General features: G+C 48.2%; 1 protein-coding gene across 1 annotated transcript in view; it reads right to left on the bottom strand.

Annotated features, from left to right (window-relative positions):
* Nucleotides 1–2,914: 2,914 nt before the first annotated feature.
* Nucleotides 2,915–18,482, bottom strand: part of meak7 (MTOR associated protein, eak-7 homolog) — a 55,322-nt gene continuing 39,754 nt past the window's right edge. Inside the window, exons 6-8 of the mRNA XM_038808438.1 lie at nucleotides 12,992–13,201; nucleotides 6,443–6,622; nucleotides 2,915–3,870 (exon numbers count right to left, since the gene is read on the bottom strand). Of these exons, the coding sequence (XP_038664366.1) occupies nucleotides 3,754–3,870; nucleotides 6,443–6,622; nucleotides 12,992–13,201 (507 nt within the window). The 3' untranslated portion in view covers nucleotides 2,915–3,753. The remainder of the gene's footprint in view (nucleotides 3,871–6,442; nucleotides 6,623–12,991; nucleotides 13,202–18,482) is intronic.

Raw genomic sequence — 18,482 nt, 5'->3', positions numbered from 1 at the left:
AGGGTGACGGTTTTCCTGCCCTCCCGGTTGTGGGGGGGTAGGGTTACGGTTATGTGGGACGGTGGTCAGTGCCAGGGGCACAGTGCTGCCTACTCACCCTGGCCGCCCTAAGGAGGTTGTGCTAGCCTGTCCACACGGTGTTGCCCACGGCCTCTGCCGCCTGCGCCCAGGCTGGGCTACAAGGTCATCCATCTCTCCTCCACCACGTCGAGGATGGTCTCCAGCTTGGCACCCTCCAAGCATGAGGCTGCGCGCCTTGCTGCCATCCTATTGGCTGGTGTGTGTGGGAAGTGAAGTGTGCATATGCGGCTGCAGCTTGTCAGCCTCTTGAGTGTCAATCGCTAAACCGGCGAATCCCACACCATTTCTCTTTGGAATCAATTGTGTTCCACGTGGCACCGGTGCTAGCCCCTTAACAGTAATGGAATTGGTCCAGGTGTGGCGCCAGTATTGCCGCCGTGGAACTCCATAAATTCTGCGTCAGCCTCAACACTCAAGAAACGTACAACCCCGCCCTTTATATTTAAAATTCGGCCAATTCTTTGGACTATTTGATTTTGTCCAGTTTAAGCTGCCGAGCACAAATCATGAGAAAACTTTAAGCCTCCATTCTCATTTCACAAAAGGAAATTAAGAGCTGTGGGTGACTTTGTGGAATTTGCATTTTCTCCACATATCTGCGCGAGTTTCCTCCGGGTGCTCCGGTTTCCTCCCACAGTCCAAAGAAGTGCAGGTTAGGTGGATTGGCCATGCTAAATTACCCCTCAGTGTGCCCAAAGGTGTGCGGGTTAGGTGAGGTTATGGGGTTACGGAGATAGGGCAGGGGAGTGGGTCCAGGGAGCGTGACCTTCCAGAGGGTCGGTGCAGACTCGATGGACCAAATAGTCTCCTTCTGCACTGTAGGAATTCTATGACTATTCTATGGTTTTCTCCATATCTGCTCTTCTATTTCTCTTAGATGTTAGGGGGCCTCTAGAACACTCCCAAGCAATGTGATTGTTCCTTTTTAGTTTCTAAGTTCTACCCATATGACTTCTAAGATGTCATCCCTCCTTACTGCTGTAATTGATTTCCTGATCAAAATTGCGACACCCTCTTCTCCTCACCGAAGGTGAAAACTGTAACATAATCATGTAAGGAGAAAACAATTAATAAAGTATATAGATTTCTGGGCTTTATTAAAAGGGGTGTAGAGTACAAGAGTGAGGAGGTTATGCTGAACTTTGAAGTAAAAAACTCACCACTATTCTTAGAATTCCTCCTATACCAAAAAGGGTCAATAAGACATTCTAAATGGTGAACAGAGATTCTCACTCTGACTCCTATGCAAACTTCAGTGGGTGCTATTTGGGTCAATCTATATTTTCAAGTTATCCCCTGGTATAACCCATATCTTCACAGAAGTTTTCATCTATTTACCACTTCTCAGCGACCCTGGGTCGCACGTTGCTAAGTAAGTAAAGTAGACTTTGTAATAACCACTGTTTCGGATTGTTCAAGGTACCTTTAATCTTAATTACTACTAGCACGACTATGTATTCATGTTGAGTGTGTTTTTAGCTCATCGAACTCCGATTACATTTTTTCCCTTTGTAATGTTCAAAAGTGCTTTGATCCTAGAAGAGTTCTGGGTCCTGTCACTTCTAAAGTTGCTTTATTACCAAATAGTGCCCGTAGCTTGTCAGAACTCTGACCTCGATTTGGGGTTAACCTGTGCTCCCGTGGACACGTCGTCTCCGGCTTCCCATATTCAACTGGTGCCAGCAGGATTTCACACCTAAACATTTGTCACCCAATTCAACTGAAGATCCTGGCAATTCTTTTTTAGCTGCTTACGAACATAATTAACTTCAAAAGGTGCGCAACATTGTTTTTCTTCATGTAACTAAAAGTTCAACCTGCTTTGACTTGAAAGTTTTACAGCTTGGGTAGTCACAAGCTGTTTTCTTAACGCCTGTTTGATAAAGGCTATCTGCATTTCAAAACCTTCTTTTGCAGCTGCTGTTAACCCTTCATGGGATGCTTCCCTACATTTTCTCATTTACCCTCAGGTCAGGTTTTGCCCGATATGTTTCAAATAAAATTTTTTCCCATTTTTACTTTACAACTGGTACAAGACACTAGTTCGACCTCAGCTGGAATATTCTGGGCAGTTCTGGGAGCCACATTATAGGAAGGATGTGAACGCACTGGAGAGAGTGCTGTTTATCTTAAAACAGAGTTCATCCTGTCCCTATGACTAATACTTTATTATGTTTAAGGAAGAAGTACCAGCCAGTCAGCAAATTATTAAAAATATAAGTAATGTTTTGGGTAATGTCCCCCCCATTCAAATTAACTAAGTGTTTTGTTTTATATTGCACCCCCCCCCATCCCCATTGACAAAATAGTCCTTCAATTCCAGAAAGCATAAGGAATAGGCACACATTTGAAATATAAGGAAAGTTCTCCTAATTTGAAGGAACAGTTAAATCTAATGCGACCTAATTATTAGGTGCTGTTGCTGATACAAGCAAACTATTAACAAGAAATTTTGTTCCTCATCAACACCCGCCCTGAACCTTTCCCTTAATCTTTCACCACGGGCATGTTGCTGACTCGTGAATTCCTGTTGAGCAGTGGATAGAGCATAATGAGGAAAACAAAGGGAAACTGTAGATATCCCAACAGCCGCAGACATGACATTTAAAGAGATTCTCCCTAATAAAAAGCTAACCCGAGTTGACATAGTCTAGGCTACGGGGAAATTCTTGAATTCATGATCAAGGAAAGATAGGACTGCCAGATCATACCAGTAAAAGAGAGGCATCATTAAAAATCTATAAAAGCTTCATGCAATAACATTCAGGTCATTTTTAACGGGGTGGCATGGGCTCTTGGCTTGGGCCCTTCAACACTTGGCACGGATACAGTCTCTTTAAACACAGAACTTTATTAAGAAATTTGAAGGGAAGCACAACAATTTTACTTGAACAAATTGACTATCATAGGAAAAATTATATACATCGAAAAATACAATCATTCTGCAGCAGTATTAACATCAAAAACTAATGCAGCATATATTAGAGTGATAAAAAATTGCCACCATCGAAATCTATGTGAAGATCTGGACTATGTTTAGAAAAAAAGTAATCTAAACCACTTTCAAACAGAAAAATACTGTGGATTCTGAAGATCTGAACTTTCTGTTCTATTGTTCCATTTCCATTCCAAGGTACTCATTTCCTTCACACCTCCCAACTTTGGTATGGACTGTCCACAGAAATGAAACAGCACTGGGATCTTTGCAGTGCAGATAACCTAATTCATTCGTAAAAAACCTAAACCAACTGTTCAACACTTGGTTATGGAAAGGTGCAGAGCTGGATACATCAACTACAGTAAAACCCCCTTCCTTCTCACAAAAGGCGAATCTTACTCATTTTTTGTTTCTCTAATGAACACTGATGTGGAATTAAGTGTTTGAGTAATTAGCTTTATAATAGTTTATAATCCCCACCCAAAAAGTGGAAAACAGCCCAGGAATCAGTTAAAAAGGTGCACACACCCTCCACTTTATGTGCAGCAAATCTTTTATCGTGATGGATGTGCTTATTTAGTATTCCATATGGAAGAACAGAAATTCCGACTTCATTTGCTGATTAACTAAAAGTCAATACCAGAGAACTTGAACAATTCAATTGTGTCCTCTTTGTAAGGAGTAAGGTTCACATATAAAGGCTTTATTCTGTGCTTTCACATTTGTAAGGCACTTCATTCTTCCCCTTCTTCACTTGGATCTCGCAGTCCGTCACTCATGCGTGTTTTTCCAATCATGTGCAGCAAGGCCTGTGCTTCAGGTTCAGAATCGAGTACGCTCTTGGGCTTAGACTAGAAATGAAAAGCACAACACTGTAGGACCTCAATTCAATAACTGTAATCGAGAGCCACCTTACCTCTGGTCGGCAGTGTTGATCGTTGATGAAGCAAATTGGGTTGTTAGTTGAATTTGGATTTTAAAACAAAATCCCCCGCCCGATCCCCATAACCCCACCCAACCTATGACACAAGGGTAATTTAGAGAGTGGCCAATCAAGCTAACCCGCACATCTTTAGAGTGCAGGAAGGAACTGGAGCACCCAAAGGAAACCCATGCAGACACAGGGAACCTTGTATTTTGAACAGTCACTTTAATTAGACCAACAGAAAATGCAGCTGGCTATCTACTACCCCTTTCCTACAACTCTCCCGCTATTTCCCACCACTCTATTAGGTATTAAATAGTTCTGAATTCTCCCTGTGTACCCGAACAGGCGTCAAAGTGTGGCGACTGGGGGATTTTCACAGTAACTTTATTGAAGTGTTAATGTTAAGCGTACTTGTGACAATAATAAAGATTATTATTTCTCGCCCGCTCTCTAACTTGCCCCACGCTTTAAACATTTATGCACCACCACATAAGGGGGAAAGGGGAACAAAATATTGATTTTAAAAAAGATATGGATCATTGGCTTCTGGTTTGGTATTTTATTTCTTCCAGGCTTTATATAATCCTCTCAAGGTTGTCCACCTTCCCTGCAGACTCTGCATTATTTCAGGTTGACAGCAAAGGATGTGCTGGGCACATTGTTTTTAAAACAATGGATCAGTTGTATTGTGTTTATGTCCTTTGTACCTTACAAAGGAATCCACCAAACACGGCGACTTGTCCAAACCAGAATCTTTTATGGAGTCTCGTGAAGATAGCAATCTGATACAGAGTGCGTTATCATGGGGTCTGCTAACTATTCCTGTGGAACTTTCACCCAGCACTTGTATGTCTTATTACCCTCTCAATCCTCTTCCGAAGATGGCCGGATGCGTCTCCCCTCCAGCGGAGTCACAGGTCACATGACCTTAGTCTAGAGACCACATGGTGTGTCTGTACCACCACCTGCTGGTTGGAAGTCGCACACCATCCATCCATGACATAGCCCATAAGCATTTCACCACGAATTATTTTACTTCAGGCCCTGAAGAGCAACAAGCTGCTGGTTTTGATACACTCCAAAGACCTTCAGCTTCCACCTACATGCAGCAGGGAGAGATAACAACTAATTTCACTTCTGAGGTCTAATCACCTCTAGAAGGTTCTCTCAGGAACCAATTATTGAATGTCGTCAGGCAGAACACTGTCCCAGGTCAACCCATTGGTTGCTAGTTAATCAAATGAGTTCCCCCCAAAACTGGTTCCCCCCATCTGCTTTGTGTCAAAAGAGTCTGGCAGCTCCTTCTCCCAAACATAAAGCCCGAGAATACAGTATCCTGGCAAATAACTTCTACTTCCTTCCCACCGCTTAAAAGGCGCATCCCAATTATTGATCCATTGACCAAAATAATAAAAATAAAGTAAAAGAAATGGGAGCAGACGGAATAGGAAGAACTCCTACATACCTCCCCCTTAAAGGAGATGAAACGTCTTTGCACAAGGGATGTGACACCAACCACAAAACACACATCCATTCATCCTTCCTTTCCACATCTACCACCTGACACATCGGCTCCTTCCTATCTTCTTTCCTTCGAGTAGCGATCAGGTAAGCCGCCTTACTCACCCTTCTTGCTATCTTATAGGGACCACTGTATTTCACTTTCAGAGGACCACCGTGCAAAGGCAACAATTGCCAGTCCCTCATCTCCAGCTTGGAATGTCCTGGACTTGGCATATTTGTCTGCCCACATTTTAATTCTTGCTGCTGAAACCTTTAAATGCTCTTGGGAACAAAGAAAATAGAGAGGAACAAATTTTACAGCTGACGGGACATCTCTAGCCACACCTTTTTAATCCGGTAAAGTGGGGTGAGGCAAGAACAGAAATTCCTGTCGAGGAGATGACAAGTTTGCTATTTTGCTTTCGCACGTTTTGACTGAGCATTTGCTGAAATATAATGTAATAAATTAACTGAATTATGTCCACTCGAACACCACTTGACTGGCATAAGCTGATCTTCGGGCTTTCGAGTGGAGTTCATCTCTTTTAAAAACTTCAATTGTGACGGCGTCAACAATAATTCAAACTGGGCATCAGTCTTTAATATCATAGAATTTACAGTGCAGAAGGAGGCCATTCGGCCCATCGAGCCTGCCCCGGCTCTTGGAAAGAGCACCCTACCCAAGCCCACACCTTCACCCTATCCCCATAACCCAGTAACCCCACCCAACACTAAGGGCAATTTTGGACACTAAGGGAAATTTATCATGGCCAATCCACCTAACCTGCACATCGTTAGACTGTGGGAGGAAACCGGAGCACCCGGAGGAAACCCACGCACACACGGGGAGGATGTGCAGACTCCGCACAGACAGTGACCCAAGCCAGAAATCGAACCTGGGACCTTGGAGCTGTGAAGCGATTGTGCTATCCACAATGCTACCGTGCTGCCCCTGTACGGATGTTTTTTTCCAAAGGCGAGCTATAACCTACCAGTGGATCTTCAGGAGGGTTTCCTACTCTCCACAGCTCCATTGTGTCAATCACAAAATGTTCCTGCGCCGATAACTGAGGGCTGTTGTATGTTGTACACCGTGGCTTTGCTTTGCTGTGCCCTCCTCCATAATCACCATCAACCCACAATCCAAAATAATGAAGCTGTCCTCCCATGCCCTGTGTAAACATTGCAAAAGAACGTCAATTTTGTAATCATTATCCCCACTACAAATTTAATATTTAATGTCACTTGCTTTCACACAATATTTATAATGCATTGCTTCAAATTAGTTGTTCATCAAAAAAAGACAGCCCACAGCCAATTAGGAGATAACTTCATTTGTTTTTTTAACTCTCATACCGTTTGCCTTTATTGGAATTATGTTCAACAAAGGTTTGACTTTGGAAGATTGCATTGTATAGCAACTTCGTCTCATTGCTCAAACATTCCAAATGACTCCAAATACAAAGTAAGAAGTCTTACAACACCAGGTTAAAGTCCAACAGGTTTGTTTCAAACACTAGCTTTTGGAGCACTGCTCCTTCCCCAGGTGAATTCTGGTGTTGTAAGACTTCTTATTGTGCTCACCCCAGTCCAACCCGGCACTTCTCCACATCATGGGCAAATACAAATGAATAGTGTGCCAAACGTAACTAACTAATCAGTTTTTGATGTTTGCTCAGCAAGGAACATTGTCCATGGCACAGTTGAAAGACTCCCAATAAAGTAACATTGCACAATAGTATCAGTTTAGATTGTGAAGTTAAGAAAACAAGGATGACATTTATTTATATAGCATTTTTCATGATTTCAGGATATCTTAAACCACTTTACAGCCAATTAATTCATTTTGAACTATTTGTTGTAATGCAGGAAATGTGGCAATCAATTTTCACATTGTAGGCTCCCACAACCAGAAATTAGATGTCGCTTGCAGTCAAAGATCTCCCCTGCTCTTCCTAAAATAGTGCCATGGGATATTTTACATCCATCACCTCTGACAGTGCAGCAATGAAGTGTCAGCTTAAATTGTAAGCTCACATTTTTGGATCGGGACTGCAAGCTTTTGAGTCTATCAGTTTTGCCTGTTGGTAACATTGACTCCCAGTTGGGAAATTCCAAAAGTGCAGGGAACAGCTTTGTGTAATAAACTATATCGAAAACAGAAAATAGCGGACACCCTCAGCAGGCCTGTCAACATATTGGACGTTAAAGATCAGACAACATCACGGGAATGGGCCTTCTGTCACGATAGTGTTCACATCTGAAACACCATTTGTTTCTTCCACATCAGGTGCCTTGAACATACTTTGTTCTTGTTAATGATTTCCAACATCTCCAGCTTTGTCTTTTGCTCATTTAAAAGAACATAGGAAAAGTGCCCTTTCTGCTGCCCTCTCTGTTGCGGAGGTGTAAGTTGCATTAGTTGAATAATGGCTGTGGGCTGTGAATTCACATGATTTTTCTCTATGCGATAGACAAAAAATGTAGCGTTTACCAAACTTCATTTTTCCAATGTTCCCCGATTCCCAGATACAAGTGGTTAATGGTAAAGATGGTAGGTTTTCAACCGCCTTTTCAAAACCAGAGGCCATTGATCCCCTATATTTATGCACCCACGTGGTGCTACACTGTATGAAAGGTGAAATGGGATATTTTGTTTTGGTGTTGACGTACTTTTGTAATAGAAGAAGAAAGGAAACCAAAGAGCCTCTGACACCTGCTCCGCCATTCAATAAAGTTAGCTGATCTTCAATCTTGGCTCCATGCACTTTCCTGACCGGTCTCTATATTCCTGGATTCCTTTAATTTCCAAGAATCTACCAATCTCAGTTTTGAAAATACTTGGAAACTGGGAATACCACTCTAATCTGTACATCATATGCAGAAAACGTGCCACTAGCGTGGCTTAGATGGGATGGCTGTCAGAAACAGAAGCCCGTGTTTAAGATAGGAAGTATTATTGTTGTTCTGTTAATTAGATGGCTGGAAATAAAAGAAAGACTTACATTTATACAGGGTGTGATCTAATGGCTACGTTGCGCCCAGCGTAGATCCGAACAGTTAGATCGCAGGAGGGGCCAAAATCGGGATCTACGCCAGGTGCCGATCAGTTTCCGATCTAACCAGCCCGTTCCTGTTCGTGAGATCTAGATCCTCCCTAGGCGTGGCGAGAGCAATAATCACCAATTAAGGCCAATCTTCATATCTTTTAGGGACGGACCCCCCTGTCGACAGCCTCCCGTGATGTAACCAGATCCCCAGCAAGCGGTCACGCAGGGGCCCTTTCACACACCTATTAAAAAAACGTGAAGCAAGCACAATGGCTGCAGTTGGGATTGGAGGAGGTCAGTAGCCAACTTTGAAACTGGGCAATCAGCCTGGGGGCACTGGGGTCAGCCGCCATTGGGAGGGGGGGGGGGTCGCCCCTGGGCTGGGGGGTTAGGGGCTCAGCGCCTGCGGATCCAAAATCCAACATCCAAGAGCTGGGCCTCAGCACTGGGGATATCCCCACGACCAGAGTGTGGGTCTGTGAATCAGGAGGGAACCTCCACCTGGTACAAGTAATGATCCTGGCGGGGCTCTGGGGTCTGGTACGTTTGCAGTGAGAGGAACCCCCAGCACAACCCGCACGTTGGATGGCACTGTGAGAGAAGGCAGAAACGTAAGAGTGGGGGAGGCTTAGGGATTCGGGTGTCCTGGATTGGAAGCCATAACCAATTGCCGGTCTCTCACTCTGTCCAATTCCTTCCAGGCATCACATTATGGATGATATTGTGGACCCCGCTGCAGAAGGTAGCACAGTGGTTAGCACAGTTCCTTCACAGCTCCAGGATCCCAGATTTGATTCCTGGCTTGGGTCACTGTCGGTACGGAGTCTGCATGTTTTCCCTGTGTTTGCGTGGGTTTCCTCCGGGTGCTCCGGTTTCCTCCCACAATCTAAAGATGTGCAGGTTAGGTGGATTGGCCATGCGCAATTGCCCTTAGTGTCCAAAAAGGTTAGGTAGGGTTACGGGGATAGGGTGGAGGTATGGGCTTAGGCAGGATGCTCTTTCCAAGGGCCGATGCAGACTCGATGGACCGAATGGCCTCCTTCTGCACTGTAAATTCTATGATTGTTTATGATTACCTAGTTGCCCTCATGGTGGTGGTGCCAGACCAGACGCTGGAGAAGGCAGCTACCCACACCCTGAGCGCCCGGCCGCCCATCGGGCCAGAGGAGGAGGCCGCAATGGCCCAAAGTGGACAGGCGTCGCACGTTGTTTGAGGCGATGTCGGACAGCATGTGCCACAAGAGGTTCCTTGTGGACCTGGCACCACATGGAGGAAGAAGAGGATAGCCACTCCCGGTGGCCGTCAAGATCAACGCAGCCCTGAAACTTTATGCCTCGGTTTCATTCCTGAGGTTGAGCGGTGACTTGTGTGGCACCTCTCAACCTACAGCCCACAAATGCATCCGTGAAGTCACGGATGCCTTTTCTGTCCGGACATCTGACTATATAAACTTTGACCTGGACTAAACCCATCAAGATGCCCAGGCAACAGGAGTGCCCCAGGTTCAGGGAGTAATGGTTGGCAGGCCATACCGGGTGGTCCGAGAGTGCCATTCATCAACAGGAAGCGTTCCACTCCCCGAATGCTCAACTTGTATGCGACCACCATCTTAAGATCATGCACGTGTATGCACACTTCCCGGGAGTGTGCACAACAGCGACATCCTGGGGCAGTCGAAGATCCCCAATGTCTTCAAGGGACATCCCAAGGTGACCGGTTGGCTCTTGGGGGATAAGGGGTACCCGGCTGAGGTCCCGGCTAATGAAGTCAGGACAGAGGCCGGGGATCGATGTGGAGAGCTGATATAATGAAGCCCCTGTGGGCACCCGGACTGAGCAGTGCATGGACTGCTGAAAATGCGGCTCTGATAACTCGGTCGCTCTGGTGGTGCCCTGCCCTGTGGTGGTCTGCGTGTCCTCCACAACCTGGCACAGCAGCGGGGCAATGTGCTGGAGATGGAGGAACATGCTGCCTCATCGGAGGAGGAGGGCGAGGAGCCGCTGAAGCAGGAGAGGCTGGAGGGCGAGGTTGGGGAGGACCCATGGAAGCAGCCAGAGAATGGAGGGCAGGCAGCGGCAAGGGTCCTGCATACCCGGCTCGCCCGCTTCTCATAGGATGTGGCTTCATCTCTTCCCGCCACCCCCGATCTTACCCCCTCAACCATTCCCACCCACCCCTCATCACCCCCCACCCACATCGCTCCCAGGTTCCATGTAACATTACTCCAGGGTGATGGGTCGATGCCAGCATTCTCAGCTGCTCAATGTCAAGACGGGAGGGTGATGATTTGAGCAGAGCTCTGGTGCGCCTCCATCAATGCCATAGTCTGACTCCCGTTTGCCTACTGACAGCACGCTCACACCCATCACCTGCATGTAGTATGCCTCAGGGTGTGGGTGGTGGTGGGGGCCAGATCTAGGACCACTGCGCCCAGGGGGGCTGAAGCTGGCCTGCAGTGTGGAATAACATGACAGAGGCTTAACATGTCTTGGGTGTAACGTGTTTTAATGGTGAACAATCGTTACCCTAAATGTCCCTAGATACCGATGGTGCCGCCCCCTCTCCCACCTCCAGTGCCCCACAGTGATCCACAAACTGCTTAGCTCTCTGTGCTATGCCGCTGCTCTAGGTGTGCCTCCAGGATGCACATCAGAGGTGGAAGCAGCCCCCTGCCCATGGCCTTTGATATCCCTGGTGGACATTCTCTGGGGGCCCTGGGGCGTGCGTGGCCCGGCCACCTTGCCGGTGGCACATACCTCGCCGTGCCACCATGTCCCGCCCTTTGTCCCCTAGACATGCCATTGTCAGGAGGGGGTGGGACTCGGGTAAGCTGGAGACCGTCTTCTTCCTTAGGGATGTTCTGGGTCAACCTCCGGCGCTTCTTCCTCCCAGTTGGTGCCCATAGAGCCATGTGGGTCACCATGGGATGGAGAAGCGGCTGGAATGAGCTCCAGAGACCCCTGCGTCATTTGGCTCTGCCAGCCCTGGCAGCTACCCATTGCCTGCACCATGGCGTCGATGCCCTCGGCGATGTCCCTCTGTGACCGGTCCATGCTCTGCCGTATCTCGCCAATGTCCACCTGCATCTGGGACACTGTCCCTCTGGAGCACCTTTGGCAATACTCACCCGAAACTGGGTCATGGACCGCAGCATCTCGGCAAGGTCCACAATAATCTGGGCACGCCCCCTCAGCAACTGGCACATTCCATGGGGCACTCAGCCATGGCCACCACCACTCATGGTGCTGATGTCGTGCTCCAGGCTTTCCACTGCGGTCATCACTCTGGCAGTGTTGGCCTCAGTGTCACGCATTGCTGGAGCCACCTCCTGCATCCGTAGCCTTTGAGGCTCCTCCAATCGGCTATGGGCCCAGTGGAGTGTCACTGACATCACCTCATGGCTGTACCCTACCGTCTGCATCAGCACTGGGATAAGGTGTGTGGCTCTGCGCTGGTGGAAGGCGAGGATGACAGCTGTGATGCCTCAATGGTGGCACGTTGGAGTTCTCCTGGAAGACGAAGGTGGAGGCTCCCGGGATGGGCTGGCACCATCAGATTGAGATCCTGCAGGAGAATGGACATGTGATCAGCGAGAGGGAAGGGTCATTTTGTCTGGCATGTAAAACTCAATTTGGGACAGGTGACCTGGGTGGGGGCCGGTGGATCCTCACGTCTGCAGCGCAGGCCAAGCTCGATGTTGGTGACCGCTCTGTCCTCTGCCAGCCCCTCGATCTCCAGGGCCAATCCCTTACAAGTGGTGAGGATTCTGATGCCCGCACCCCACCGCCCCCATCTGGGCCCTTTCCCACCTATTATGTGCGAAGTTCTCTTCCAGGGACAAAGAGAGGGCATCGTAATCGGGTCTATGGCAGTTGAAATGTGTTGGCACTGTTGCTGGGCATGGGTGGTTATGAGGTGCGGTATTATGCAGGGGTGGGTGTGAGGTTCCAGCCGCCGACTCGTTTGTGGGGGGGGGGGGGGGGGGGGGGGGGGGTGTCAGTGGGTGGTTCACCCAACCGAGCACTCCGGCTACATTCCCGATTTCGAAAATGGCTGCTCATCTCCTCCAATCCCTTCAGCAGCTGTTTTTAAATAGGTGCGCTAAATGACACCTGCATGACCTCCCGCTGGGGAGCCTGTTAGATCCCGGGAGGCGATAGGGTGGCAATCCCGTTAATGAGGTGGCGATTGCACTCATTGGATGATAACTGGGCTGGATCCATGGCGGGCTGGATCCATGACAACGATTGGCGCCCGGCCGTGAATACCGATTTCAGCCACTGCCGCGATCTAACCTGTGCACACGGATCCGCGCCGGGCGCAACACGGCTGGTAAATCGCACCCTAGGAGTTTACAAGCCAGTGATCACACATCAGGTTATAACGGAGAACAGACTTCAACAATACACGGAACTCAAATTACACAAAGCTCTACGCTCACACATCACTTCATCAGTTCCACAGTGAAGTTAGAATGGTTCCATACTCACAAGTCCATTTGGCATTGTCTGTTGGCCGTGATTTAGATACATATAGTGGTCATTGTAACTTGTACAATTGTAGATCCCAAGTTGTGGCCGAAGAGTAAACAAAAAACATTTGCTATCCCCTGGAAAAAATATTAGGAGAAGAATAAAAATGTTATTTTCTGTTGCTCGGAAAAGAAAAAAAAAGCTTCCATTTCTACAACACACCACATTCTTAGGTGAGTATTTATTAGGTGATGGGTTGTTTTTGAACGTCGGGTGGAAACCATGCCATATTTTTTTCAAGTGTTGGTTCTGGTGAGAAAACCGGTTAAGAATCTTGCCGACGGTGGGAAAACTCAATGAACATTGAGCCTAATTAACAAAATGTTTCTCACCCCCACCACCACCACCCACCCCCCCCCCCCCCCCCCCCCCCCCCCCCCCCCCCCCCCCCCCCCCCCCCCCCCCCCCCCCCAACGTGACTCACGGCACGGTCATGACAGCTTGCCTTTGATTCGGGAAAATGTTACCTCTGTAATCAGTGGGCCGTTTCTTTTAAGAGCCTCCCCACCACGTGTTCCAAGTCCAGTCAGGGGATGGCTGCCAGAAAGACAGTAAGAAGTCTTACAACACCAGGTTAAAGTCCAACAGGTTTGTTTCAAACACGAGCTTTCGGAGCACGGCTCCTTCTTCAGGTGAATGGAAAGGCTTGTTCCAGAAATGTTTATATAGACACAGTCAGAGATGCCCCGGAATGCGAGCACCTGCAGGCAATCAAATCATCAAAGATGCAGAGAGAGAGGTAACTCCAGGTTAAAGAGGTGTGAATTGTCCCAAGCCAGTTCAGTCGGTAGGCCTCTGCAAGTCCAGGCTTGTTGGTGGGGGCCGAATGTAATGCGACATGAATCCCAGATCCCGGTTGAGTCCGCATTCATGCGTGCGGAACTTAGCTATAAGTTTTTGCTCAGCAATTTTGCGTTGTCGCGTCTCCTGAAGGCCTCCTTGTAGAATGCTGACCCGGAGATCAGAGGCTGAATGTCCTTGACTGCTGAAGTGTTCCCCAACTGGAAGGGAACAGTCCTGCCTGTTGATAGTCGCACGATGCCCGTTTATTCGTTGTCGCAGTGTCTGCATGGTCTCGCCAATGTACCACGCTTCGGGACATCCTTTCCTGCAGCGTATGAGGTAGACTACATTGGTCGAGTCGCACGAGTATGCGCCGCGTACCTGGTGGGTGGTGTTTCCACGTGTAGTGGTGGTGTCCATGTCGATGATCTGGCATGTCTTGCAGAGATTACCCTGGCAGGGTTTTGTGGTGTTGTGGTTGCTGTTCTGAAGGCTGGGTAATTTGCTGCAAACAATGGTTTGTTTGAGGTTGCGCGGTTGTTTGAAGGCCAGTAGTGGGGGTGTGGGGATGACCTTGGCAAGATGTCCATCCTCGCTGATAATGTGTCTATATAAACATTTCTGGAACAAGCCTTTCCATTCACCTGAAGAAGGAGCCGTGCTCCGAAAGCTCGTGTTTGAAACAAACCTGTTGGACTTTAACCTGGTGTTGTAAGAATTCTTACTGTGCTCACCCCAGTCCAACGCCGGCATCTCCACATCATGCCAGAAAGACAGCATCAAGATTTTTGGAGCGAGCCCTCACCAAACCCCTGGATGGTGACATCCTACACGCGTGTTCCCGCAGACGTCCCATCAGGCAAGGTCATGACCCCCATCTGGGAGGCACTGGCCGTAATGGTGAGTGCCAGCTCATTCCACAAGAGGCTCATTCCACAAGAACTCTCTCCCAGCCACCCTCATGGATTCCCAACTCTCGTCATGGCGCACCCCACCCCGCCCCTCATGGTCTCCCCCCCAGTCGATAATCTCCTCCTCACGTGCTCACTCCCAATCACATCCCGGGCATCCCAGACTTCATCACCATCTTACCTGGCAGGACTCCCGCCTACACTCTCCCCATCTGCAGGACAAACACAGTCAGTGGGAGCAGGCACAGCCTGCTGGAGCCATGCCCAAGCAGAGATGCCTAACACCTTTTGAAGAAGGAGTCTTTGAGCTGACAGGCAAGCAGGACCGCACCTGTGCAGAGGGTGAGGTGGGGGCACCAGACAAAAACGTAATAACCCTCAACAGATCCAGCCATGGTGCAAGCTTTGAGTAATCGCAGAGACCAGCTATGTGAAGTAGTCACTGCTCTCTCCCGCAACCTCCACCAGCACAGGTACTCACACCTCGGTGAGATTAATTAGTAGGCAGGCTTCTGGGTCACCCACTGGTGAGCACCTCACAGCTGAAGGTTAACAGTAGACAGAGGGAGGATGTCTCAGGGATCTGTAACTGGCAGGGGTGCTGGAGCCCTGAACCAATTAGAGCCCAGGCTTTTTTCCAATTAGGGGCAATTTAGAGTGGCCAATCCACCTACCCTGCACATCTTGGGTTGTGGGGGCGAAACCCCACGCAAACATGGGGAGAGACTGGTGAAAACTCCACATGGGCAGTGTCCCAGAACCGCCGATTCGAATCTTGGATCATCCCAGAGCTGTTGGAACTGCAAAAGTAGAGTTAGGAGCAGCAGGAAGGGAGTGACCTCGAGGAGTGAATCCATTGCCTTCTATCAAAGAGACGGTTGACGTCACTCCAATGCAATGAGGCCAATGTACAGTGACGTCACTATGTCTGCTCCATGGTTCAGTTTATGACTTCCATGGTGAGGGCATGAACTCCATGGTGCAAGGTTTCAACTGCATGGTTCAGGCACTAGTGGGAATCCATGGGTGTCAGCACCAGAAGATGGTGGGGCTTCTGGATCTAATTCCAGCTGCCCCTTGTCCCATAAAGGAGACCAGTGGCCCCTGGGAAGAGGATCGGCAGGAACCACAGCTGGGGCCTTGCGCCAGAAGACCCTGGAGTGTCCAGCCCATCTGACACCTTCCCATCTATGAGCGACACACCACCCAGACCCGCACACCGAGGAGGGTAGCCCGGCAACACCCGTGCAGCGGATTTCTCATCACACTGCCAGTGAGGGGCCTCGAAAATTGGGAAAAGTGACGGAGAGAATCCGTTTTCCAATTCCCGCCACATTTTTGCCTCCTGCCGCCATTCTGACAGCCAACCTGGGCAGTAGCCCACAGCTGAGATCGAACCTGGGACCTTGGCGCCGTGACGGTAACAATGCTAACCACTGTGCCACCGTGCAGCCCGAGTCATGAGTGTATTAATCACCAGCAATAAGGGTTCACAAATGTGAATTTTTGCAGCTGGCAAAGTGCTTTTCTCAATTGGGAAATGGTGACCTGCTAATCGCCTGCTCTGTATTTGCATTGGCAGAAGCCTGGGTGTATTCAGTAACTGAGATAAGAGAGAAGCAAAATAAAATAATTTTTGGAAAATATGAAGCCCTCAAGGAGTAAAACCACATGAATAATAAAATATCTTTAATCTGTTAACTTTTCTGTGAAGAGTAATAAAAATTGCCATGGTTACGACCTGGAATCACTGCCCGAAAGGATTGTGGATGCAGATTCGATCTCGACTTTTAAAAAGGGAACCTCGACCTCACGGCGCCGAGGTCCCAGGTTCGATCCCGGCTCTGGGACACTGTCCCTGTGGAGTTTGCACAGTCGCCCCATGTTTGCGTGGGTTTCGCCCCCACAACCCAAAGGTGTGCAGGGTAGGTGGATTGGCCACGCTAAATTGCCCCTTAATTGGAAAAAAATGAATTGTGTACTCTAAATTTACATAAAAAATAGAGAACCTCTGGAGAAAACAAATTGCAGATCTAAAGATCTAATTGCAGTACAATAATGCAGTACAATAAACAGGGCTGTTTAGCTCACTGGGCTAATCGCTGGCTTTGAAAGCAGACCAAGGCAAGCCAGCAGCACGGTTCGATTCCCGTAACAGCCTCCCCGAACAGGCGCCGGAATGTGGCGACTAGGGGCTTTTCACAGTAACTTCATTTGAAGCCTACTCGTGACAATAAGCGATTTTCATTCATTTTCATAAGGGGGGACAAGCCAGTTCTCAACAACCACGACGAGCGACGGGATTTTCCTACCTCCTGCAGCGTCTTTTGCGGCAGAGTAGAAAGCCCACCATTCGCTGCTAGTGGGATCTAGTCCCACCATTGCCAATGGGTTTCCCCACTGTCCACACCCTTTGTCGCCGGGGGAGGGGGTTGGGGCAGCAGGGAGTCGCTGTTGGTGGGAACAGCTGGTAAATGTCAGCCCAGGAGTTCAAAAGGGTGCATTGCTTGCCTGATACAGATTTAAAGGAAACGTCACAGTGAGAGACGAAAAGGAAAGATTCAGTTATCACGGCCCCCAAAGTAGGAACCAACCACATAAGTAATGGGAGATTCCAAAATCTAAAGAGAAAAGTAGAGACAATAGAACAGTGTAGCAATTTGGGTAAAGACCAGCAGAGTGCAAAAGGTAGGAACAGAGAGTTCAGCGGTGATAGTGGATCATCAGATAAGGCAAATAACTGAATTAATAAATATAAAATGAAAGGCTCTTTATTTGAATGCACAAAGCATTCACAATATGATAGGTGATGCAAACATCAGAAAATTGGGCCCATAGTCTCTGGCATTTAGAAGAATGAGAGGGAATTTCATTCAAACATACACATTGTGTCGGTGCTCGACAGGGTAGACACTGAGGCTCTTTCCCTGGTTTTGGAATGGAGAACACCGGGGCACATTTTCAGGATTAGGAATGAGATGAGGAGAAATTACTTCAAGGGCTGTGAACCATTGGATGATCCACAACCTATCAGGATGAAGACTGAAATGCCACAGTAGCACAGTGGTTAACACAGTTGCTTCACAGCTCCTGGGTCGCAGGTTCGATTGCCGGCTTGGGTCACTGTCCGTGAGAAGTCTGCATGTTCTCCCCATGTCTGCGTGGAGTCTGCATGTCTACCCCGTGTCTGCGTGGGTTTACCCCGGGTGCTCCGGTTTCCTCCCACAGTCCAAAGATGTGCAGGTTAGGTGGATTGGTCATGCTAAATTTGCCCTTCGTGTCCAAAAAAACAGTTGAGTGGGTGACTGGGTTATGGTGGAGGTGTGGGCTTAAGTAGGGTGCTCTTTCCAAGGGCTGGTGCAAACTCGATGGGCCAAATGGCCTCCTTCTGCACTGTAAGTTCTATGATTCTATGATATTTAAGGCTTATAGACAGATTTTGGTCTCCCAGGCAATGAAGGGGTAGAGGGAGTGAGCGGTAAAGTTGATCAGCCATGGCCCATGGGGTCACATGGTCTTCTTTGTTCAGATTTCCTATGTTCCCACGGGATGGGGTTGTGGGACTAACTAACTTGCTCTTACAAGAGCTAACATATTTCTGTTCTGGATCCATTCTACGTTTTTCTATATACATTTGTAAGAGTCTTCAAGATCTCACGGGCAGTTTCAGTATATATTTCTACTGGAGCAACTGGTCAGAGACTAGAAATTCCATAGCGTCATAAAGTACAAAAGAGGCCATTCGGCCCATCTGC

Source organism: Scyliorhinus canicula, chromosome 9, assembly GCF_902713615.1.
Source record: "Scyliorhinus canicula chromosome 9, sScyCan1.1, whole genome shotgun sequence".
Taxonomy (NCBI): domain Eukaryota; kingdom Metazoa; phylum Chordata; class Chondrichthyes; order Carcharhiniformes; family Scyliorhinidae; genus Scyliorhinus; species Scyliorhinus canicula.
Note: the sequence above shows the minus strand (reverse complement) of the source record. Positions and strands in the feature narration are given on the sequence as shown.